At 50.4% G+C, this 24925-nt stretch overlaps 1 protein-coding gene across 2 annotated transcripts in view; it reads left to right on the top strand.

The window, feature by feature from the left end:
* tab1 (TGF-beta activated kinase 1/MAP3K7 binding protein 1) overlaps positions 1-24925 on the top strand; it is a 308216-nt gene that overhangs the window by 110742 nt on the left and 172549 nt on the right. For both annotated transcript variants that reach the window (XM_072492103.1, XM_072492104.1), the window contains 4 exons: positions 10609-10679; positions 15259-15417; positions 17879-17979; positions 18595-18817. In XM_072492103.1, the coding sequence (XP_072348204.1) occupies positions 10609-10679; positions 15259-15417; positions 17879-17979; positions 18595-18817 (554 nt within the window). The remainder of the gene's footprint in view (positions 1-10608; positions 10680-15258; positions 15418-17878; positions 17980-18594; positions 18818-24925) is intronic.

Genomic DNA, 24925 nt, shown 5'->3' with positions numbered 1-24925 from the left:
AACGCTCCTCTTAGTCTTATATCCGGGACAAATCTGTCCATATCTCCTTTGCCCCAACCTATCCCTGGTCTTCTCTGCTGCTCCACCTCCTCCGTTCCCTTTTCAGCTTTTAATTCTGAACATTTCCACCTTGCTTCAGATACGTAGAAGGGTCATTTCGATCTGAAACGTTAACTTCATTTCTCTCTCCACAGATGCTGCCAGACCTGCTGAGTTTATCCAGCATTTTCACGATTATTGATGCACTGGGAACCATGTAATTAGAGTCTGATTAATGTAATAGAATCATGATTCAGTAATTGGATGTTGATTATTTATGCGATAAGATCCTGATTGTCGATTATTAAAATGCAGCCATTTCAGAATCCAAGTTTGCGCATGACACAAAAATAGACGGAAAGGCAAGTGGCGAGGGTCCACAGAGAAATACAGACAGGTTGAGTGAGTGGGCAAAAACGTGGCAGATGGAATATAATTGAGGAAAATGTGAAGTTGTGCTCTTTGGTAGGAGAATAAAGGAGCGGAATATTATTTAAATGGAGAAAGACTGCAGAGAGCTGCAGCGCCAAGGGAATTGAGGTGCATAAATGCCTCCTGCATAGATAACAGAAATCTAGCATGGAATTTTGGTCTTTATAGCTAAAGGAATGGAGTATAAAAGTGGGGAAGTGTTGCTGCAACTGTACAGGGCATTAGTGAGACCGCACCTGGAGTAGTGTGTTCAGTTTTGGTCCCCTTAGTCGAGGAGGGATGTCGTTGCATTTGAAGCAGTTCAGAGGAGGTTGATTCCAGAGAGTGAGGGGTTTGCCTTGTGAAGAGAGATTGAGCAGTTTAGGCCGATACTCTCTCAAATTTAGGAGAATGAGAGGAGATCTAATTGAGGTTTATAAAAGTTATTGACAAAGTAGACGTAGAGCGGATGATTCCTATTGTGGGTCAATCTAGAACGAGAGGTCATAGTTTTAGGATAAGGGGTAGCAGATTTAAAATAGATAAGGAGAAGTTACTTTAGAGGCTGGTTTAGCACACTGGGCTAAAGAGCTGGCTTTTAAAGCAGACCAAGGCAGGCCAGCAACACGGTTCAATTCCCGGAACAGCCTCCCCGAACAAGCGCCGGAATGTGGCGCCTAGGGGCTTTTCACAGTAACTTCATTTGAAGCCTACTTGTGACAATAAGCGATTTTCATTTTTTCATTTCATTCTCCCAAAGGGTCGTGAATCTGTGGAATTCGCTACCCCAGAGCGCGGTGGATGCTGGGACATCGAGTAAATTTAAGGAGGAGCTAGAGAGATTTTTCCCAGTAATGGGCTGAAGGGTTATGGAGAACGGGCAGGAAAGTGGAATTGAGGCCAAGGTGAAATCAGCCATGATGGTATTGAATGGCGGAGCAGACTCGAGGGGCTGAATGGCCTACTCCTGCTCCTAGTTCTTATGTTCAGTAGGTCTTTGGGAAGGCAAATGGAATGTTGGCCTTTATTTCAAAGGGAATGGAGCATAAACATAGGGGAAGTCTTGCTAAATGAAGGTGTTAGTTAGACCACACCTGGAATGCTGTGAACAGTTTGGTCCCCTTATCTAAGGAAAGATATAACGGCATTGGATGCAGTCCAGAGAAGGTTCACTAGGTCCATCCCAGTTATGGGGGAATTTTCTCATAAGGAGGGGTTGAGTAGGTTGGGTCTGTGCTCATTGGAGTTTAGAAGGATGAGAAGTGACCTTATTGAGACAAATAGGATTCAATGGGGGGGGGGGGGGGGGGGGGGCGGGGGCTTGACAGGGTAGATGTTGAGAAGTCGTTTCTTCTTGTGGGGGAGAGTCTAGGACAGAAATGAGGAGGAATATCTTCTCCCAGAGCGTAGTCAATCTGTGGTATTCTTTACCGCAGAGAGCTGTAGAGACTGGGGTTAAGTATGTTGAAGGCTGAGATAGACAGATTTTTAATCAGTAAGGGAACCAAGGGTTATGGGGATAAGATGGGAAAGTGGAGTTGAGGGTTAACATATCAGATCAGTCATGATCTCACTGAAATGGTGGTGATGACTCACTGGACTGAATGGCCTACTTCTGCTCCTAGGACTTATGGCTTTATGATAATGCATGAATCCCAAGGGGAAAGAAAAATTCCATGGGGAAGATCCACCATCCTTGGTTAACTAAAAGAGTTAATGGTGGCATCAAACGTAAAGAAAAAGCATATAAATAAGCAGGGATGGATGGGTGGCAAGGCAGAAGATTAGACAGAATATACACATCTTCAAAGAATGACAAAATGGTTAATGAGGAGGGAAAAAATAGAGTACGAGAGAAAGCTGGCGAGGAATATAAAGAGTTTCCATAGCTATTTTACACAGCTTTAACAAAGTGAGCATTGGTCTTATAGTGAATCTTGGGAATTGATGCTGGGACGTCGGGAGATAGCAGAAGGATTGGGTTAGCTTCTGGCTGCTGTTGAGTAAAGAGTCAAGAGTTCTCCTTTGCCAAACACCTTTCTTTTCCTTGAACACACTCTATACAAAACACACACCACAAGTGCCACCTGCACTCCCTTTACATATCAGTGTCAATTATTGGATACTTAACATCAATTTGACATGTAATTGGAATGTTTCTCAACCCATTCCTAACAGGTATCTTGCATCGGTCTTCGCTATGGTGTAACATCCCAGAAATAGCTGTAAATCAGGAAATGGGAGGGAGGGATGAGATCGGGAAAAATACAATCACCAGGGAAGTAAGTGGTACTGAGCAAGTTGTTGAGTCTGCGGGCTGACAAATCACCGGGTCTGGGCCCTGGAGCTGTGAAGCAACTATGCTAACCACTATGCCACTGTGCTGCTCATATCGTGCTGCCCGTACCTTATCGTGATCCTGATTATTGAAGAAATAGGTATTCTGCAGAAAAAAAAACGAACAGCTGTCTTTTTGCAGTTTTATTTAACAGCAGCAATCAGGCCTCAGTGAGGCCTTGGTGACCATTAGGCCATGCCCACCTTTAGGTCACAGCCACCAATAGTAAGGAAGTGAGGATTTAAAGGAGCCTTGGGGCTGTTAGATATCAGTCCAAGTTCCACGACAATCATTGCTCCCGTGGAGCTCACAATCCCAGAATAGGGGCGGTATTCTCCCAGCCCTGGGCTGGGCCAGAGAATCCACACGAACGGGCCACGCCGGCACGTGATTCTCCGCTGAGCGGAAAATTGGCGCCTGCGTGGTTAGCGCGGCGCCGGTCGCGGGCAGCTCTAGGCAGCCGGCCCGCCGATTCTCCGGCCCGGATGGGCCGAGCGGTCGTAAGAAAAGAGCCGCGTCCCGCCGGCGCCATTCTCACCTGCTCTGGGCCGGCGGGACCTCGGCGTGGATGGGTTGGGTGGCGGCCTGTGGGGGGGGGGGGGGGGGGGTCCGACCCCGGGAGGAGCCTCCAATGTGGCCAGGCCTGCGATCAGGGCCCACCGATCGGCGTGCCGGCCTCTCTGGCTGGGGGCCTCCTTTCATCCGCGCCGGCCCCTGTAGTCCTGCGCCATGTTGCGTCGGGGCTGGCGCGTTGAAGGAGGCCACTGCGCACGTCCTCGTTGGTGCTTCAACTGCGCATGCGCAGATCCGGCGGGACACAGTTCGCACCGGGATCGGCAGCTGAAGTGACGCGAACGGCTCCAGCACCGTGCTGGCCCCCTGTAGGGGCCAGAATTAGTCCTGGGAGCGGCCCATTCATGCCGTCGTAAAACGCAACGTCGTTTATGACGGCGTAGACACTCTGCCGCGGCATTGGAGAATCCCGCCCCACATCTCATGACCCCACTGGGGGTTGTAACCCCCACTATGGGCAGCCCTGTTCTAGATGGTAGAGGTTGTGGGTATTCAAAGGTGCCAATGAAGGAGGTTTGGCGATTTAATGCAGCGCATCTTGTCGCTAGTATACATTGATACCACTGTGCCCCCGGTGGAGGAAGGAGTGCATATTTAAAGTAGGGGAAGGGGTTCCAATCATGGAGGCTGCTTTGTCCTGGAATAACGTAGACCTGCTTGAGTGTTGTTGGAGCTGCACTCATCCAGACAAGTGGAGAGTATTCCATCACCCTCCTGACTTGTGCCTTGTAGATGGTGGACAGGCTTTGGGGAGTTGAGGGGTGAGTTACTCGCTGCAGAATTCCCAGCCTCTGACCTGCTCCTTTAGCCACATATTTATATGGCTGGACCAGTTCAGTTTCTGATCGATGGGAACTCCCAAGGTGTTAATAGTGGGGAATTCAACAAAGCTAATGTTACTTAATGCCAAGGAGAGGTGGTTAGACTCTCTCATAAGCGATGGTCATTTCCTGGCATTTGTGGGTATGAGTGTTACTAGCCAAATACTAGAACAAACCAGGGTGTTATCCAGGTCTTGTTGCTTTCAGACATGGACTTCTTCAATATCTGAGGAATTGGAAATGAAACTGAACACTGTGCAGTTATAAGAAACATTTCTACTTCTCGCCTTCTGATCTGAACACTGATGAAGCAGCTGAAAATAGTTAGACCAAGGAAACTGTCCCAAGGGACTCTGGCCATGATGTTGTGGGACTGAGATCATTTTCTCCAACGACCACAACCATCTTCCTGTGTACTCTGTATAACTCCAATCAGTGAAGAGTTTCCCCCCTGATTCCCGTTGATCTTGACTTTACTAGGGTGCCTTAATTTTGTATTCCAGAAAGCCAGATGGTTACACATGACACGCATGCACCCCCTGAGTTAACAAACAAAGTTTCAGCCTATGCCTATTTATTAACTAAGGGAATCCCCGGTTAATACCCAACACTTATATACGATTAAATTCAATTTATATACAATTAACAAATTCCCTTCCCACTGTCTTTTAAAAAAATAAATTTAGAGTACCCAATTATTTTTTTTCCAATTAAGGAGCAATTTAGCATGGTCAATCCGCCTACCCGGCACATCTTTGGGTTGTGGGGGCGAAATCCACGCAATCACAGGGAGAATGTGCAAACTCCAAACGGACAGTGACCAAGAGCAGGGATTGAACCTGGGACCTCAGCTCCATGTGGCAGCACTGCAAACCACTGCGCCACCATGCTGCCTACCTACTGTCTTGAAATAAAGATTAGCATTTATATGTCCAAATAAAATTTGAAATCAAATTAAATCACAAGTGTTTCAGCAGCCAAAGTACTTTTAACCAACCCTTTTTATTTTTAAAGCTTCCCAAGATACATTACAACATTTCCATGCTCACCCATAAGAAACCAGGTGCTCTGACTAGAATACTCAATCCTGGATATTAACATGTGAAGCATCGCAAGAAATTACTAGTCTAATGTTCTAAGTATAGTAACTTCGGTATGCATTTCTTTGGATTTATTTTTTTAATGTTTTATTTGCGCTTAAAACATTCTTGACTTGAGTGTCTCATCTTAGCACTTAACTGCAACAAGTTAAAGCTCGCATTTGGTCGATATCCAGCAAGTTCACCTGATCAATCAAACTTCGCAATTGCTCTGTCTCTGCTTTAGATATGACATGATCTTCCTGTGAAGACCCAGTACAATTAACCAGGATGGGAGTAACAATCTCCATATAAGATTCTTTATTTAAAGTTATTCCAGACATACTCTGCTTAACATCTCAATCAATATATTCAAAGGCACAGCAAGTGTTCCAATTTTAAATTCAACGCTAATTTTATTATTAACACATTTCTCAAATTCTGCAGTACCACCCTTCAAGAGATCATCAACGTGCATCATGAAGATGCCTGATCATTTTCCTTTGATACCAATAAAACGTTGCAAGATCAGCAAAATCAGATCTCACTGAGGGGATACGGTGGCACATGGTTAGCACTGCTGCCCGTTAGAATACCGCACCAGACCCCAACATTTATTAGGATACCAGACGAGAACTCCGAACAATTTAATTAATAAAACTGTGAGGAAAGGAGTGATGACTCTGCCCAATAGATTTTTTTAAATTCTAAAACAAACTTTACTTTAAACACAGAATTAACCACATTGACATCAAAGAAATAGCTTTACAATTATCAGTTCAACAATTCTTAAACAAAAGGAAAAACGTGAACTTACTATCTGTACCTGCTACTAAATCCAATTAAGCACCCCAATACAGTTCAAATGCCACTTATAAATATAGTTAACAAACCAGCTACTTGCTTTGCTGTGTAGAGACTTTTGGAGAGAGATCCTTTCAAGAGCAGATCCAGTACACTTCTGCTCAACTTGAGCAGCATTTGGCAAAACTGCTGCTCAACTTAAAATATCCTAGCAGACTGCAAAACTACAGACAGACCTGGCTCCTCCCATTAATTACATCATCTATATCCCATTAACTTCCATGAGCTGCTTAGCTAGGACTAAACAACACTCCCTCATAAATGATGTATACTCCAGGGAATCTCCAGCAATCAAAACACAATTCCATTAGCCTTTGGTCTGTTACCAAGTAAGTGGTTGGAATCAATCATTACATCAACTTTTACAACTCTTTAATTACAGCCTTAGCAGACATACCGCCTGTATGTATTTTAAATCAGGGGTTTTAATAACACTAAGACAACAGAAAGTAAAATGTAATATATAACAACTTCTACACTCACATGTCTCACACGCCAGGGACCCGGATTCAGTTCCGACCTGGGGTGACTGGAGTTTGCACGTTTTCCCCATGTCTGCGTGGGTTTCCTCCGGGTGCTCCGGTTTATTCCCACAGTCCAAAGATGTGTAGGGTAGGTTACGGGAAAAGGACAGGGGAGTGGGCCAGGGCAGAGTGCTCTTTTGGAAGGTCGGTGCAGACTCGATGGGCCAAAAGGCCTCCTTCTGCATTGTAGGGATTCTATACCACATCCTAAAAGCATCATCCAGGCTATAGTCACAATTGTTCAGTTTCCATAGTTTTCCTTCTACATCTGCTACCTCTCTGGACAGTTTCAGAAATACTTCTCTCTGAAAAGTCTGATGCTGCAGAAGCACAGCTGATGAGTGATCTACATCTCCATGAGTCCAAGAGGATAGTCAAAATTGCATTACCAGCTGGGGGAGACCCACTTTAACATCTGCATTGCTCAGTCACTTTACAAAACCGAAGCAACCAGCCTCTTATAAGTCCCGTCCACAAGCCCATCTACAAAGCTGATTGCCCCATACCTGGTACAAGTGCGAAACTCACTTCATCACTCTGATTCCCTTTGTTTTGCCTCTCTTTGTCTGCCCAATAGTTTATCCTCAAGTTTATCGACAGCCAGTAAAACTTTACGAACTTGAGCACTTGTATTTCTGGTCATGTTCAGAGTCTGTTGCCTTTATTTTGTTGGTTCACCTATTCCAGCTACGACCTCTGCTTGCACTATTATGTCTGTCGGTATCACGACTGTGAGGTCCCTTGCACCATCGGTGGGCCTTTCGCTGGTACACTGTCAGTACTTGTATTGTGCTTTCATACTCTCACTCTTTCACCCCATTCTGCCAGACCATAATACATGGATCTCCAGTTTTGTTATCGCCCTGAACATTCAACCATCATTTGTATAGAACCTTAGTTAGGCCACACTTGGAGTATAGTGTTCAATTCTGGTCGCCATACTACCAGAAGGATGTGGAGGCTTTAGAGAGGGTGCAGATGAGATTTACCAGGATGGTGCCTGGTATGGAGGGCATTAGCTAGGAGGAGCGGTTGAATAAACTCGATTTGTTCTCACTGGAACGACGGAGGTTGAGGGGCGAGCTGATAGAGGTCTACAAAATTGTGAGGGGCATAGACAGAGTGGATAGTCAGAGGCTTCACCCCAGGCTGGAGGGGTCAGTTACTAGGGGGCATAGGTTTAAGGTGCGAGGGGAAAACTTTAGAGGAGATGTGCGAGGGAAGGTTTTTTGTTCAGAGTGTAGAGAGTACCTGGAACTTGCTGCCGGAGGAGGTGGTGGAAGCAGGTACGATAGTGACATTTAAGGAATGTCTTGACAAATACATGAATAGGATGGGAATAGAGGGATGCGGACACCAGAAGTGTAGATGGTTTTAGGTTTTTTATTATTCAGGGGAAATTTAGCGTGGCCAACCCACCTACCCTGCACATCTTTGGGTTGTGGGGGTGAAACCCACGCAGACACGGGGAGAATGTGCAAACTCCACATGGACAGTGACCCGGGGCCAGGATCGAAGAAGGTTTTAGGTTAGACGGGCACCATGGTTGGCGCAGACTTGGAGGGCCGAAGGGCCTATCCCTGTGCTGTACCTTTCTTTGTTCTTTGTTCATTTAATTCTAGAACAGGAGGAAAAATGCACAGAAGGCAAATTGGGATTTCACTGATAGAAAGGGACCATAATCTTCCACCAATCTGGAGTGAATGCATTGCAGCTTTGTTGAGTAGCTAACATTTCATGCAGCATTTCATCGATCACTGTGAGATTCCTTTCAGAGTCCATTGTCGAAAGGCTGCAGTATTCAGGACTTTGATGTTCATGTTTCCAAACCTGTCTCTAAACTTGTTATTGACTATAACACTGGCATCTACCCGGCAATGCACAAAATTGTCCAGCTGTGCCCTGTCCACAGGTCAAACACAACCCAACCAATTACTGCTCACCAACCTACTCTCGATTAACAGCAAAAGTGATGCAGTGAGTCATCGATAGTGCCGCCAAGTGGCACTTATTGAGTAATAACGAAATCACTGGCACTCAGTTTGGATTCTGATAGAGCCACTCAGCTCCTGACCTCATTACAAATTGGTCAAATGGACAAAAGAGCTGATCTCCAGAGGTGAGGTGAGAGTGACTGCCCTTGACATCAAGGCTGCATTTTTTAAAAATATAAATTTAGAGTACCCAATTCATTTTTTCCAATTAAGAGGCATTTTATTTAGTGTGGCCAATCCACCGACCCTGCACATCTTTGGGTTGTGGGGGCAAAACCCACGCAAACACGGGGAGAATGTGCAAACTCCACACAGACAGTGACCCAGAGCCGGGATCGAACCTGGGACCTTGGCACGGTGAGGCTGCAGGGCTAACCCACTGCGCCACCGTCCTGCCTACATCAAGGCAGCATTTGACCGAGTGTGGCATCAAGGAGCCCGAGCTAAACTGGAGTCAATGGGAATCGGGGGGAAACTCTCCGCTGGTTGGAGCCATACCCAGCACAAAGGAAGATGGTTGTGGTGGTTGGAGGTCAATCATCTCAGCTCCAGGACGTCACTGCAGGAGTTCCTCAGGGTAGGGTCCGAGGCCTAACCACCTTCAGCTGTTTCGTTAGTGACCTTCCTTCCATCATAAGGTCAGAAGTGGGGATGTTCGCTGACGACTGCACACCATTCAGCACCATTCGTGACTGCTCAGATACTGAAGCAGTTTGTGTCCATATGCAGCAAGACCTGGACAATATCCAGGCATCAGCTGCTAAGTGACATGCAACATTGGTGCCACGCAATGACACTCTCCAATAAGAGAATCTAACCATCGTCTCTTGACATTCAATGGCATTATCATCGCTGAATCCCTCATGATCAACATTCTGAGGGCTACCCTTGACCAGAAACTGAATTGGACCAGTCATATAAATACTGTGGCGGCATGGTGACACAGTGGTTAGCACTGCTGCCTCATAGCACCAGGGACCCAGGTTCGATTCCGACCTCAGGTGACTGTATGGAGTTTGCACATTCTTCTCGTGTCTGCGTGGGTTTCCTCCAGGTGCACCAGTTTTCTCCCACAGTCTAAAGATGTGCAGGTTAGGTGGATTGGCCATAATAAATTGTCCCTAGGTTAGGATACGGGCATAAGGTGGTATTTGAGCCTGGGTGTGGTCTCTTTCAGGGGTGGTGCAGGCGCGATGGGCTGAATGGCCTCCTTCTGCACTGTAGGGGCTCTAAGAGCAGGTCAGAGGCTGGGAATTCTGTGGTGAATAACCTGACACCCCAAAGCCTGTCCATCACCTACAAGGCACAAGTCAGGAGTGTGATGGAACACTCTCCACTTGCCTGGGTGAGTGCAGCTCCAACAATCCAGGCCAAAGCAGCCCATTTGATTGGCACCCAATCCGACACCTTAAATATCAACTCCCTCCACCACCGACGCACAGTGACAGCCGTGTGCACCGTCCACAAAATGCACTGCAGCAACTCACCAAGGCTCCTTAGGCAGCACCTTCCAAACCTGTGACCTCTACCACATAGATGGACAAGGGCAGGAGACACATGGGAACCCCCACCGCCTGCAAACTCGCCTCGAAGCCACACACCATCCTGACCTGGAACTATATCGGCATTCCTTCACTGTTACTGGGGCAAAATCCTGGAACACTCCCTAACAGCACCATGGGTGTACCTACACCACATGGACATTCACCAGTTCAAGAAGGTGGCTCACCAACACTTCAAGGGCAATTTAGGATGAGCAGGAAATGCTGGCCTAGCCAGCAGCCACCCACATCCTCTGAAATTATATATTTTATGAACTAGTTCAGGAGACTCTGAGGCCAGGAACCTACTCCCTACACATTTCTGCTTAAACCAGTGCCCGATGCGCCATTTCCAGGTTTGGCCCTTGTGTGGAACCAATAAAATACTGAGCTCTCTCAGCATTCCATGTCTTTTTTATTCTAGGTAAGCACCAATCGGGTAGCAAAATGAGTACGAGCAGCTTTAGATTGGCTCAAGTTACCCCTCGCAAACAGGTGAGACACACTAATATGGACTCTTTGACATTGACCTGGGAACACACATTTGGGGCCTGAAAGCACAGAAAAACCTGGTTCCTTTTTGTTATCAATCCAACAGGACTGCATAGCGCAGTTGGATGTAAGCTCCACACAAATGGCCGACCATTTTCTTAAATTTCCACTGTGGGACGGTGACACTGACCCTGTGTGGAGCGGTGACACTGACCCTGTGTGGGGCGGAGACACTGACCCTGTGTGGAGCGGAGACACTGACCCTGTGTGGAGGTGACACTGACCCCGTGTGGAGGTGACACTGACCCTGTGTGGAGGTGACACTGACCCTGTGTGGGGCGGAGACACTGACCCTGTGTGGAGCGGAGACACTGACCCTGTGTGGAGGTGACACTGACCCTGTGTGGAGGTGACACTGACCCTGTGTGGAGCGGTGACACTGACCCTGTGTGGAGGTGACACTGACCCTGTGTGGAGGTGACACTGACCCTGTGTGGAGGTGACACTGACCCTGTGTGGAGCGGTGACACTGACCCTGTGTGGAGGTGACACTGACCCTGTGTGGAGGTGACACTGACCCTGTGTGGAGCGGAGACACTGACCATGTGTGGAGTGGAGACACTGACCCTGTGTGGAGCGGTGACACTGACCCTGTGTGGAGCGGTGACACTGACCCTGTGTGGAGCGGAGACACTGACCCTGTGTGGAGGAGACACTGACCCTGTGTGGAGCGGTGACACTGACCCTGTGTGGAGCGGTGACACTGACCCTGTGTGGAGAGGTGACACTGACCCTGTGTGGAGGAGACACTGACCCTGTGTGGAGCGGTGACACTGACCCTGTGTGGAGTGGTGACACTGACCCTGTGTGGGGCGGTGACACTGACCCTGTGTGGAGCGGTGACACTGACCCTGTGTGGAGCGGTGACACTGACCCTGTGTGGAGCGGTGACGCTGACCCTGTGTGGAGCGGAGACACTGACCCTGTGTGGAGGTGACACTGACCCTGTGTGGAGGTGACACTGACCCTGTGTGGAGCGGTGACACTGACCCTGTGTGGAGATGAGACACTGACCCAGTGTGGAGGAGACACTGACCCTGTGTGGAGCGGTGACACTGACCCTGTGTGGAGCGGAGACACTGACCATGTGTGGAGGTGACACTGACCCTGTGTGGGGCGGTGACACTGACCCTGTGTGGAGGTGACACTGACCCTGTGTGGGGCGGTGACGCTGACCCTGTGTGGGGCGGTGACACTGACCCTGTGTGGGGCAGAGACACTGACCCTGTGTAGGGCGGTGACGCTGACCCTGTGTGGAGCGGTGACACTGACCCTGTGTGGAGGTGACACTGACCCTGTGTGGAGCGGTGACACTGACCCTGTGTGGGGCGGTGACCTGACCCTGTGTGGAGCGGAGACACTGACCCTGTGTGGAGCGGAGACACTGACCCTGTGTGGGGCGGAGACACTGACCCTGTGTAGGGCGGTGACGCTGACCCTGTGTGGGGCGGTGACACTGACCCTGTGTGGGGCGGAGACACTGACCCTGTGTAGGGCGGTGACGCTGACCCTGTGTGGAGCGGTGACACTGACCCTGTGTGGAGCAGAGACACTGACCCTGTGTGGAGCGGTGACACTGACCCTGTGTGGAGCGGTGACACTGACCCTGTGTGGAGCGGTGACACTGACCCTGTGTGGAGCGGTGACACTGACCCTGTGTGGGGCGGTGACACTGACCCTGTGTGGAGCGGTGACACTGACCCTGTGTGGAGCGGAGACACTGACCCTGTGTGGAGGTGACACTGACCCTGTGTGGAGCGGTGACACTGACCCTGTGTGGAGCGGAGACACTGACCCTGTGTGGAGGAGACACTGACCCTGTGTGGAGGAGACACTGACCCTGTGTGGGGCGGGGTGACACTGACCCTGTGTGGGGCGGAGACACTGACCCTGTGTAGGGCGGTGACGCTGACCCTGTGTAGAGCGGTGACACTGACCCTGTGTGGGGCGGTGACACTGACCCTGTTTGGAGGTGACACTGACCCTGTGTGGAGGAGACACTGACCCTGTGTGGAGCGGTGACACTGACCCTGTGTGGAGCGGTGACACTGACCCTGTGTGGAGCGGTGACACTGACCCTGTGTGGAGCGGTGACACTGACCCTGTGTGGAGCGGTGACACTGACCCTGTGTGGAGGTGACACTGACTGACCCTGTGTGGAGGAGACACTGACCCTGTGTGGAGCGGTGACACTGACCCTGTGTGGAGCGGTGACACTGACCCTGTGTGGAGCGGTGACACTGACCCTGTGTGGAGCGGGGACACTGACCCTGTGTGGAGCGGAAACACTGACCCTGTGTGGAGGTGACACTGACCCTGTGTGGAGGTGACTCTGACCCTGTGTGGAGGTGACACTGACCCTGTGTGGAGCGGAGACACTGACCCTGTGTGGGGTGGAGACACTGACCCTGTGTGGAGCGGTGACACTGACCCTGTGTGGGGTGGAGACACTGATCCTGTGTGAAGGTGACACTGACCCTGTGTGGAGCGGTGACACTGACCCTGTGTGGAGCGGAGACACTGACCCTGTGTGGAGCGGTGACACTGACCCTGTGTGGAGCGGTGACACTGACCCTGTGTGGAGCGGTGACACTGACCCTGTGTGGAGCGGAGACACTGACCCTGTGTGGAGGTGACACTGACTGACCCTGTGTGGAGGAGACACTGACCCTGTGTGGAGCGGTGACACTGACCCTGTGTGGAGGAGACACTGACCCTGTGTGGAGCGGAGACACTGACCCTGTGTGGAGCGGTGACACTGACCCTGTGTGGAGCGGAGACACTGACCCTGTGTGGAGGAGACACTGACCCTGTGTGGAGCGGTGACACTGACCCTGTGTGGAGCGGTGACACTGACCCTGTGTGGAGCGGTGACACTGACCCTGTGTGGAGCGGAGACACTGACCCTGTGTGGAGGAGACACTGACCCTGTGTGGAGCGGAGACACTGACCCTGTGTGGAGCGGTGACACTGACCCTGTGTGGAGCGGAGACACTGACCCTGTGTGGAGGAGACACTGACCCTGTGTGGAGCGGAGACACTGACCCTGTGTGGAGCGGTGACACTGACCCTGTGTGGAGCGGTGACACTGACCCTGTGTGGAGGTGACACTGACCCTGTGTGGAGGTGACTCTGACCCTGTGTGGAGGTGACACTGACCCTGTGTGGGGCGGAGACACTGACCCTGTGTGGAGCGGGGACACTGACCCTGTCTGGAGCGGAAACACTGACCCTGTGTGGAGGTGACACTGACCCTGTGTGGAGGTGACTCTGACCCTGTGTGGAGGTGACACTGACCCTGTGTGGAGCGGAGACACTGACCCTGTGTGGGGCGGAGACACTGACCCTGTGTGGAGCGGTGACACTGACCCTGTGTGGGGTGGAGACACTGATCCTGTGTGGAGGTGACACTGACCCTGTGTGGAGCGGTGACACTGACCCTGTGTGGAGCGGTGACACTGACCCTGTGTGGAGCGGAGACACTGACCCTGTGTGGAGCGGTGACACTGACCCTGTGTGGAGCGGTGACACTGACCCTGTGTGGAGCGGTGACACTGACCCTGTGTGGAGCGGAGACACTGACCCTGTGTGGAGGTGACACTGACCCTGTGAAGGGCGGAGACACTGACCCTGTGTAGGGCGGTGACGCTGACCCTGTGTGGAGCGGTGACACTGACCCTGTGTGGAGCGGAGACACTGACCCTGTGTGGAGCGGAGACACTGACCCTGTGTGGAGGTGACACTGACCCTGTGTGGGGCGGTGACACTGACCCTGTGTGGAGCGGTGACACTGACCCTGTGTGGGGCGGTGACACTGACCCTGTGTGGGGCGGTGACACTGACCCTGTGTGGAGGTGACACTGACCCTGTGTGGAGGTGACACTGACCCTGTGTGGGGTGGTGACACTGACCCTGTGTGGAGGTGACACTGACCCTGTGTGGGGCGGTGACACTGACCCTGTGTGGAGGTGACACTGACCCTGTGTGGAGCGGTGACACTGACCCTGTGTGGAGTGGAGACACTGACCCTGTGTGGAGGTGACACTGACCCTGTGTGGGGTGGAGACACTGACCCTGTGTGGAGGTGACACTGACCCTGTGTGGAGGTGACACTGACCCTGTGTGGAGGAGACACTGACCCTGTGTGGGGCGGAGACACTGATCCTGTGTGGAGGTGACACTGACCCTGTGTAGGGCGGTGACACTGACCCTGTGTGGGGCGGAGACACTGACCCTGTGTGGAGGTGACACTGACCCTGTGTGGGGTGGAGACACTGATCCTGTGTGGAGGTGACACTGACCCTGTGTGGGGCGGAGACACTGACCCTGTGTGGAGGTGACACTGACCCTGTGTGGGGTGGAGACACTGACCCTGTGTGGAGGTGACACTGACCCTGTGTGGAGGTGACACTGACCCTGTGAGGGGCGGAGACACTGATCCTGTGTGGAGGTGACACTGACCCTGTGTAGGGCGGTGACGCTGAGAGACCTGCCTGTTTAATGAGCTGCTTCCTCTTCACAGTCACACGTCGCCGGACGAGGAACGGAATTCATGAAGAATTTGTTTAATTTGTATGGCTTTAGCCCTCTTGTTCTGAACTTCCTCCAACGCTTAAAGCTGGAGCCACAAGCTGGAAAAAACGTCTATGTAACAAGGACAGAGATTCAACGCTTGCCTCCATATCCTTTTCCTGCTTCCGTTCTCTAGCACAAACAAAATAAGGGAACTTCTTCCCTTGCATAACCTCCAAATGTCATTCCGAGCTGGTGGTTTCTCACTGCCCATAGAGAGAATGTTTGCAGAATTTCCCTGCGGTGTACCTATTCTCTGCTGCATTGCACAGCCCCACTGTGACAGCTGGATGGCGCAATATACGCACGAGAAAGCACAGCTTCCAAACCGGCCGGGGCCATGGCAGGCAAGGGCTGGAGTAGGAGGCAGAGGGCGTGAAATGAAAGGAAATGGTAGCTGGTTTAGCTCAGTGGGCTGGACAGCTGGTTTGTGATGCAGAACAAGGCCAGCAGCGTGGGTTCAATTCCCGTACCAGCTTACCCGAACAGGCGCCGGAATGTGGCGACTATGGGCTTTTCACAGTAACTTCGTACAATAAAAGGTTACATGCGTCCAATCTAGACCGTACGTACACAGAGGAAGGCCATTCAGCCTGTGGTGTCTGTGCTAGCCCTCTGAAAGAACAATTCACCAAGGACCACATACCTGCCTTTTCCCTGTAGCCCCGTAAATTTTGACAACGCTCCTTATGCCGGCCTCAATCCACCCTGCCTCCGCCACAGCCTGAGGCAGGGCATTCCGGATACAAAGAGTTGCAGAGTCACTGGTTAAAGTGAATCTTTTTAGACAGAACTCTTAACATTTCTGGTGCTGGGTCAGGACTGGCACTCAAATGACCGGAATGTGAAACTTTGAGGACGATAAAGGGAAGGTCGAAGAAATTAATTAAAGATAATATCGGAGCACCCCAGTGTAAAGAGCTAACTAGAGAAGTGGTTTGAACTGTAACCCTCTGCATAACAATTGCCCAATAGAGAGATATTCGGCAGCAGGAAAGATGGTGACATAGTGTAATATCGCTGGACTAATAATCCAGGGGCTAGGCTAATGGGTTCAAATTCCATAAAATCCGTACAGTGCAGAAGGAGGCCATTCGGCCCATTGAGTCTGCGCCGACCCTCTGAAAGAGCACCCTACCTAGGCCCACTCCCCCCGCCCTATCCCCACAACCCCACCTAACCTGTACATCTTTGGCCTTTGAGAGGAAAGCGGAGCGCCCGGAGGAAACCCACGCAAACACGGGGAGATCGTGCCGACTCCGCACAGACAGTGACCCAAGGCCGGATTTGAACCCGGGTCCCTGGCGCTGTGAGGCAGCAGGTTAGGTGGATTGGCTATGATCAATGCTTGGGGTTACAGGGATAGGGCAGGCGAGTGGGCCTAGGTGTGGTGCTCTTTCAGAGGCTCGGTGCAGATTCGATGGGCCAAGTAGCCTCCTTCTGCAGTGGAGATTCTGTGCAATCTTTCCCAGGTTAAATGGAAGGCAGAATGCTGAGTATAACATGAGTAATATTTAAACAGGGAATGGGAAAGGTTACAAATCCAAACCCACTCCTATCAGAGAAAGAAATAATGTGTCCAAGCCGTGATATGTATGAGTAGACAATTGACAAATTGGAAATTAGAAAAATAATACTAAAGACAAGTTAAATAAAGAGAAGAAATAGCCTCTCCCCCACCCACCGCCACCTGTTGCAGCAAGAGGATTTGGGTTTGGGGGTAAGGGAGACGGCAGGATGGGGGGGGGGGGTGGAGCCTCTCCTCTGTGGAGGAGGAGTGAGAGAGGGAGGTCCGCGTGAGGGGGTGATAAGCTGATTGGCTCTTTGCCCGATCTCCAGAATTTCCAGGGATTGCGGAGGAACGTCCTGGCCCCCCCCGCTCCCCCCCCTATCACTGAAATGTCAGGACATAAACTACACCGAACTCCAGCTGGGTCTAAAAACGGCCTGGTTGTTAGAGGGGAAGCTAAAAGATGTGTCCCTCCCTTCCCCCTACCCTTTTATTTAAATTCTAGTGTTTCTAATTTGGTAGCCTCAATTCTGGACCACCTCCCCTTGCTTGGTGAGTCCGTATTGCTGCCCTGTCCTATCCAGGGTCCCCTTTACACAGACATCATTGGAGCCATCTCCCCCGTTCCCTCCCTCTGTAAATGTCTCTGGCTGTTTGAGATCAATAGACAAAGCAAAGAGGCAACCGTGTGCCACTGACATTATCTGGCCCGGACTGCAAGAGAGAGGAGGAGGAAGAGCTTTGATCGGTTGAAGGGGCAGCACAGTGGCGCAGTGGTTAGCACTGCTGCCTCACGGCGCTGAGGTCCCAGGTTCGATCCCGGCCCTGGGTCACTGTCCGTGTGGAGTTTGCACGTTCTCCCCGTGTTTGCGTGGGTTTCGCCCCCACAACCCAAAGATGTGCAGGGTAGGTGGATTGGTCACGCTAAATTGCCCCTTAATTGGAAAAAATTAATTGGGTACTCTAAATTTTTTTTTTTTAATGCTTTGCTCGATCGAGAATGAATCCTGTAAAGGTCCCTCCCTCCCTCCCCGCTTTTTCTCTAACTAGTGGGTTTACAGACGATGCTCCCACCTACAGCGATGTGATTGAAGCGGGATTCCAGAACATGCTGAAGCTGAAGGAGATGAGGGAGAAACTGTTGCCGCAGAAGCCGAAAAGGTTAGTGGCGTGGTCCGCTGAGCAAGAGGCTTAACCGGCAGGCAGGCCCCCCGGCAACTTCAGCTGCATCCCCGTACGGGCCACTAGCCTTTGAGGGCGGCACGGTAGCACAGTGGTTAGCACCGTCGCTCCACAGAGCCTGGGTCCCGGGTTCGATTCCCGGCTTGGGTCGCTGTCTGTCCGGAGTCTGCAGTTTCTCCCCGTGTCTGCGTGGGTTTCCTCCGGGTGCTCCGGTTTCCTCCCACAAGTCCCGAAAGACGTGCTTGTTCGGAGAATTGGACATTCTGAATTCTCCCTCTGTGTACCCGAACAGGCGCCGGAGTGTGGCGACGAGGGGCTTTTCACAGTAACTTCATTGCAGTGTTAATGTAAGCCTACTTGTGACAATAAAGATTATTATTACCAGAGGTGGGTGGCCTGCATGTGCCCCCCCCCCCCCCGCCCCCTCACTGTGCTTGGCCTAGCATAATCGCTGGGACCTTCCTTGCAATGTTTTGTCCTACGATCTGTTCAGCAGATGAATGAGGGCCCTCACCAGTCCTTCTCGCCTCTCCCCAAAAGCCCCATAATTGCCTCACAGATCTCTGATTGGCCCATTTCATTTATTCCATCCAGCTTTTTCCCGAGCAGAAGACCCCGCGGCCCACAGAGTGGATCGTACCTGGATCGAGAGCTGATGTCAAGCAAAGGCGGCGAGAAGCAGCGGCGTGAAAAAGCGGCGGTATCATCGCGGCAAGGCAGCAGCGAGGAGTGGCTGCAGCAGGAAGGGGCTGCGGCGGAGACCACCGTCAGTCACAATCTCTTGGTCATGGAGGAGGAGGATGTGAGCCACAGAGAGGTGAGTATGGGTGTGTGTGAGGTTGAGTGTGTGTGAGAGGATGAGTGTGTGAGAGGATGAGTGTATGAGAGGATGAGTGTGTGTGAGGATGAGTGTGTGTGAGGATGAGTGTGTGTGAGGATGAGTGTGTGTGAGGATGAGTGTGTGAGGATGAGTGTGTGTGAGGATGAGTGTGTGTGTGAGGATGAGTGTGTGTGAGGATGAGTGTGTGTGAGGATGAGTGTGTGAGGATGAGTGTGTGAGAATGAGTGTGTGTGAGAGGATGAGTGTGTGTGTGAGGATGAATGTGTGTGAGGATGAGTGTGTGTGAGAATGAGTGTGTGTGAGAGGATGAGTGTGTGTGAGGATGAGTGTGTGTGAGAATGAGTGTGTGTGAGGATGAGTGTGTGTGAGAATGAGTGTGTGTGAGGATGAGTGTGTGTGAGAATGAGTGTGTGTGAGGATGAGTGTGTGTGAGGATGAGTGTGTGTGAGGATGAGTGTGTGTGAGAATGAGTGTGTCTGAGGATGAGTGTGTGTGAGAATGAGTGTGTGTGAGGATGAGTGTGTGTGAGGATTAGTGTGTGTGAGGATGAGTGGGTGTGAGAATGAGTGTGTGTGAGGATGAGTGTGTGAGGATGAGTGTGTGTGAGGATGAGTGTGTGTGAGGATGAGTGTGTGTGAGGATGAGTGTGTGTGAGGATGAGTGTGTGAGAATGAGTGTGTGTGAGAATGAGTGTGTGTGAGGATGAGTGTGTGTGAGGATGAATGTGTGTGAGGATGAGTGTGTGTGAGGATGAATGTGTGAGAATGAGTGTGTGTGAGGATGAGTGTGTCAGAATGAGTGTGTGTGAGGATGAGTGTGTGTGAGGATGAATGTGTGTGAGGATGAATGTGTGTGTGAGGATGAGTGTGTGTGAGGATGAGTGTGTGTGAGGATGAGTGTGTGTGAGAATGAGTGTGTGTGAGGATGAATGTGTGTGTGAGGATGAGTGTGTGTGTGAGGATGAGTGTGTGTGAGGATGAGTGTGTGTGAGGATGAGTGTGTGCGAGGATGAGTGTGTGTGAGGATGAGTGTGTGTGAGGATGAGTGTGTGTGAGAATGAGTGTGTGTGAGGATGAGTGTGTGTGAGGATGAGTGTGTGAGAATGAGTGTGTGTGAGGATGAATGTGTGTGAGGATGAGTGTGTGTGAGGATGAATGTGTGAGAATGAGTGTGTGTGAGGATGAGTGTGTGTGAGGATGAGTGTGTGAGAATGAGTGTGTGAGAATGAGTGTGTGTGAGGATGAATGTGTGTGAGGATGAGTGTGTGTGAGGATGAATGTGTGTGAGGATGAGTGTGTGTGAGGATGAGTGCGTGTGAGGATGAATGTGTGTGAGAATGAGTGTGTGTGAGGATGAGTGTGTGTGAGGATGAGTGTGTGTGAGGATGAGTGTGTGTGTGAGGTTGAGTGTGTGAGGATGAGTGTGTGTGAGGATGAATGTGTGTGTGAGGATGAGTGTGTGAGAATGAGTGTGTGTGAGGATGAATGTGTGTGAGGATGAGTGTGTGTGAGGATGAGTGTCTGTGAGGATGAGTGTGTGTGAGGATGAGTGTGTGTGTGAGGATGAGTGTGTGTGAGAATGGGTGTGTGAGGATGAGTGTGTGTGAGGATGAGTGTGTGTGAGAATGAGTGTGTGTGAGGATGAGTGTGTGTGTGAGGATGAGTGTGTGAGAATGAGTGTGTGTGAGGATGAATGTGTGTGTGAGGATGAGTGTGTGTGAGAGGATGAGTGTGTGTGAGAATGAGTGTGTGAGAATGAGTGTGTGTGAGGATGAATGTGTGTGTGAGGATGAGTGTGTGAGAATGAGTGTGTGTGAGGATGAATGTGTTTGTGAGGATGAGTGTGTGTGAGGATGAGTGTGTGTGACGATGAGTGTGTGTGAGGATGAATGTGTGAGAATGAGTGTGTGTGAGGATGAATGTGTGTGTGAGGATGAGTGTGTGTGAGGATGAATGTGTGTGTGAGGATGAGTGTGTGTGTGAGGATGAGTGTGTGTGAGGATGAGTGTGTGAGAATGAGTGTGTGTGAGGATGAATGTGTGTGTGAGGATGAGTGTGTGAGAATGAGTGTGTGTGAGGATGAATGTGTGTGTGAGGATGAGTGTGTGTGAGGATGAATGTGTGAGAATGAGTGTGTGTGAGGATGAATGTGTGTGTGAGGATGAGTGTGTGAGAATGAGTGTGTGTGAGGATGAATGTGTGTGTGAGGATGAGTGTGTGTGAGGATGAGTATGTGTGAGGATGAGTGTGTGTGTGAGAATGAGTGTGTGTGAGAATGAGTGTGTGTGAGGATGAGTGTGTGTGAGGATGAGTGTGTGTGAGAATGAGTGTGTGTGAGGATGAGTGTGTGTGAGGATGAATGTGTGTGTGAGGATGAGTGTGTGAGAATGAGTGTGTGAGGATGAATGTGTGTGTGAGGATCAGTGTGTGTGAGGATGAGTGTGTGTGAGAATGAGTGTGTGTGAGGATGAATGTGTGTGTGAGGATGAGTGTGTGTGAGGATGAATGTGTGTGTGAGGATGAGTGTGTGAGAATGAGTGTGTGTGACAATGAGTGTGTGTGAGGATGAATGTGTGTGTGAGAGGATGAGTGTGTGAGGAAGTGTGTGTGTGAGGATGAGTGTGTGTGAGGATGAATGTGTGTGTGAGGATGAGTATGTGTGAGGATGAGTGTGTGTGAGGATGAGTGTGTGTGAGGATGAATGTGTGTGTGAGAGGATGAGTGTGTGTGAGAGGATGAGTGTGTGAGGATGAGTGTGTGAGAATGAGTGTGTGTGAGGGTGAATGTGTGTGTGAGGATGAGTGTGTGTGAGGATGAATGTGTGTGTGAGGATGAGTGTGTGTGAGGATGAGTGTGTGTGAGGATGAGTGTGTGTGAGGATGAATGTGTGTGAGGATGAGTGTGTGTGAGGATGAGTGTGTGTGAGGATGAGTGTGTGTGAGGATGTGTGTGTGAGGATGAATGTGTGTGAGGATGAGTGTGTGTGAGGATGAGTGTGTGTGAGGATGAATGTGTGTGTGAGGATGAGTGTGTGTGAGGATGAATGTGTGTGAGAATGAGTGTGTGTGAGGATGAATGTGTGTGTGAGGATGAGTGTGTGAGAATGAGTGTGTGTGAGGATGAATGTGTGTGTGAGGATGAGTGTGTGTGAGGATGAGTATGTGTGAGGATGAGTATGTGTGAGGATGAGTGTGTGTGTGAGAATGAGTGTGTGTGAGAATGAGTGTGTGTGAGGATGAGTGTGTGTGAGGATGAGTGTGTGTGAGAATGAGTGTGTGTGAGGATGAGTGTGTGTGAGGATGAATGTGTGTGTGAGGATGAGTGTGTGAGAATGAGTGTGTGAGGATGAATGTGTGTGTGAGGATCAGTGTGTGTGAGGATGAGTGTGTGTGAGAATGAGTGTGTGTGAGGATGAATGTGTGTGTGAGGATGAGTGTGTGTGAGGATGAATGTGTGTGTGAGGATGAGTGTGTGAGAATGAGTGTGTGTGACAATGAGTGTGTGTGAGGATGAATGTGTGTGTGAGAGGATGAGTGTGTGAGGAAGTGTGTGTGTGAGGATGAGTGTGTGTGAGGATGAATGTGTGTGTGAGGATGAGTATGTGTGAGGATGAGTGTGTGTGAGGATGAGTGTGTGTGAGGATGAATGTGTGTGTGAGAGGATGAGTGTGTGTGAGAGGATGAGTGTGTGAGGATGAGTGTGTGTGAGGATGAGTGTGTGAGAATGAGTGTGTGTGAGGGTGAATGTGTGTGTGAGGATGAGTGTGTGTGAGGATGAATGTGTGTGTGAGGATGAGTGTGTGTGAGGATGAGTGTGTGTGAGGATGAGTGTGTGTGAGGATGAATGTGTGTGAGGATGAGTGTGTGTGAGGATGAGTGTGTGTGAGGATGAGTGTGTGTGAGGATGTGTGTGTGAGGATGAATGTGTGTGAGGATGAGTGTGTGTGAGGATGAGTGTGTGTGAGGATGAATGTGTGTGTGAGGATGAGTGTGTGTGAGGATGAATGTGTGTGAGAATGAGTGTGTGTGAGGATGAATGTGTGTGTGAGGATGAGTGTGTGAGAATGAGTGTGTGTGAGGATGAATGTGTGTGAGGATGAGTGTGTGTGAGGATGAATGTGTGTGAGAGGATGAGTGTGTGTGAGGATGAATGTGTGTGTGAGGATGAGTGTGTGTGAGGATGAGTGTGTGTGAGAATGAGTGTGTGTGAGGATGAGTGTGTGTGAGGATGAATGTGTGAGTGAGGATGAGTGTGTGTGAGGATGAGTGTGTGTGAGAATGAGTGTGTGAGAGGATGAGTGTGTGTGTGTAAGCATGAGTGGGTGGGTGTGAGGATGTGTGTGTGAGGATGAGTGTGTGTGAGGATGAGTGTGAGGATGAGTGTGTGAGGATAAGTGTGTGTGAGGATGAGTGTGTGTGAGGATGAGTGTGTGTGAGAATGAGTGTGTGAGAGGATGAGTGTGTGTGTGAGGATAAGTGTGTGAGAATGAGTGTGTGTGAGAATGAGTGTGTGTGAGGATGAGTGTGTGTGAGAATGAGTGTGTGAGAGGATGAGTGTGTGTGTGTGTAAGCATGATTGGGTGGGTGTGAGGATGTGTGTGTGAGGATGAGTGTGTGTGAGGATGAGTGTGTGTGAGGATGAGTGTGTGTGTGAGGATGAGTGTGTGAGGATGAGTGTGTGAGAGGATGAGTGTGTGTGAGGATGAGTGTCTGTGAGGATAAGAGTGTGTGAGGATGAGTGTGGGTGTGAGTGGACGTGTGTGTGAGGATGAGTGTGTGAGGATGAGTGTGGGTGTGAGGGTGAGTGTGAGTGGATGAGTGTGCGTGTGTGTGAGGATGCGTGTGTGAGGATGAGTGTGTGTGAGGATGAGTGTGTGTGAGAATGAGTGTGGGTGTGTGAGGATGGGTGCGTGTGTGTGAGAATGAGTGTGTGAGGATGAGTGTGTGAGGATGAGTGTGGGTGTGAGGGTGAGTGTGAGTGGATGAGTGTGCGTGTGTGTGAGGATGCGTGTGTGAGGATGAGTGTGTGTGAGGATGGGTGTATGAGAGTGAGTGTGTGTGTGTGTGTGTTTGTGAGGATGAGTGTGTGAGGACGTGTGTGTGTGAGGATGGGTGTATGTGTGTGAGGATGAGTGTGTGTGAGGATGAGTGTGTGTGTGAGAGGATGAGTGTGTGAGAGGATGAGTGTATGAGAGGATGAGTGTGAGAGGATGAGTGTGTGTGAGGATGAGTGTGTGTGAGGATGAGTGTGTGTGAGGATGAGTGTGTGTGAGGATGAGTGTGTGTGTGAAGATGAGTGTGTGTGAGGATGAGTGTGTGTGAGGATGAGTGTGTGAGAATGAGTGTGTGTGAGAGGATGAGTGTGTGTGTGAGGATCAGTGTGTGAGGATGAGTGTGTGTGAGGATGAGTGTGTGTGAGGATGAATGTGTGTGAGGATGAGTGTGTGTGAGAATGAGTGTGTGTGTGAGGATGAGTGTGTGTGAGGATGAGTGTGTGTGAGGATGAGTGTGTGTGAGGATGAGTGTGTGTGAGAATGAGTGTGTGTGAGGATGAGTGTGTGTGAGGATGAGTGTGTGTGAGGATGAGTGTGTGTGAGATGAGTGTGTGTGAGGATGAGTGTGTGTGAGGATGAGTGTGTGTGAGAATGAGTGTGTGTGAGAGGATGAGTGTGTGTGAGGATGAGTGTGTGTGAGGATGAGTGTGTGTGAGGATGAGTGTGTGTGAGAATGAGTGTGTGTGAGGATGAATGTGTGTGTGAGGATGAGTGTGTGAGAGGATGAGTGTGTGTGTGGATGAGTGTGTGTGAGGGTGAGTGTGTGTGAGGATCAGTGTGTGTGAGGATGAGTGTGTGTGAGGATGAATGTGTGTGTGAGGATGAGTGTGTGTGAGGATGAGTGTGTGTGAGGATGAGTGTGTGTGAGGATGAGTGTGTGTGAGGATGAGTGTGTGTGAGGATGAGTGTGTGTGAGGATGAATGTGTGTGAGGATGAGTGTGTGTGAGGATGAGTGTGTGTGAGGATGAGTGTGTGTGAGGATGAGTGTGTGAGGATGTGTGTGTGAGGATGAATGTGTGTGTGAGGATTAG

Source organism: Scyliorhinus torazame, chromosome 29 (genome assembly GCF_047496885.1).
Source record: "Scyliorhinus torazame isolate Kashiwa2021f chromosome 29, sScyTor2.1, whole genome shotgun sequence".
NCBI classification, from domain to species: domain Eukaryota; kingdom Metazoa; phylum Chordata; class Chondrichthyes; order Carcharhiniformes; family Scyliorhinidae; genus Scyliorhinus; species Scyliorhinus torazame.
Note: the sequence above shows the minus strand (reverse complement) of the source record. Positions and strands in the feature narration are given on the sequence as shown.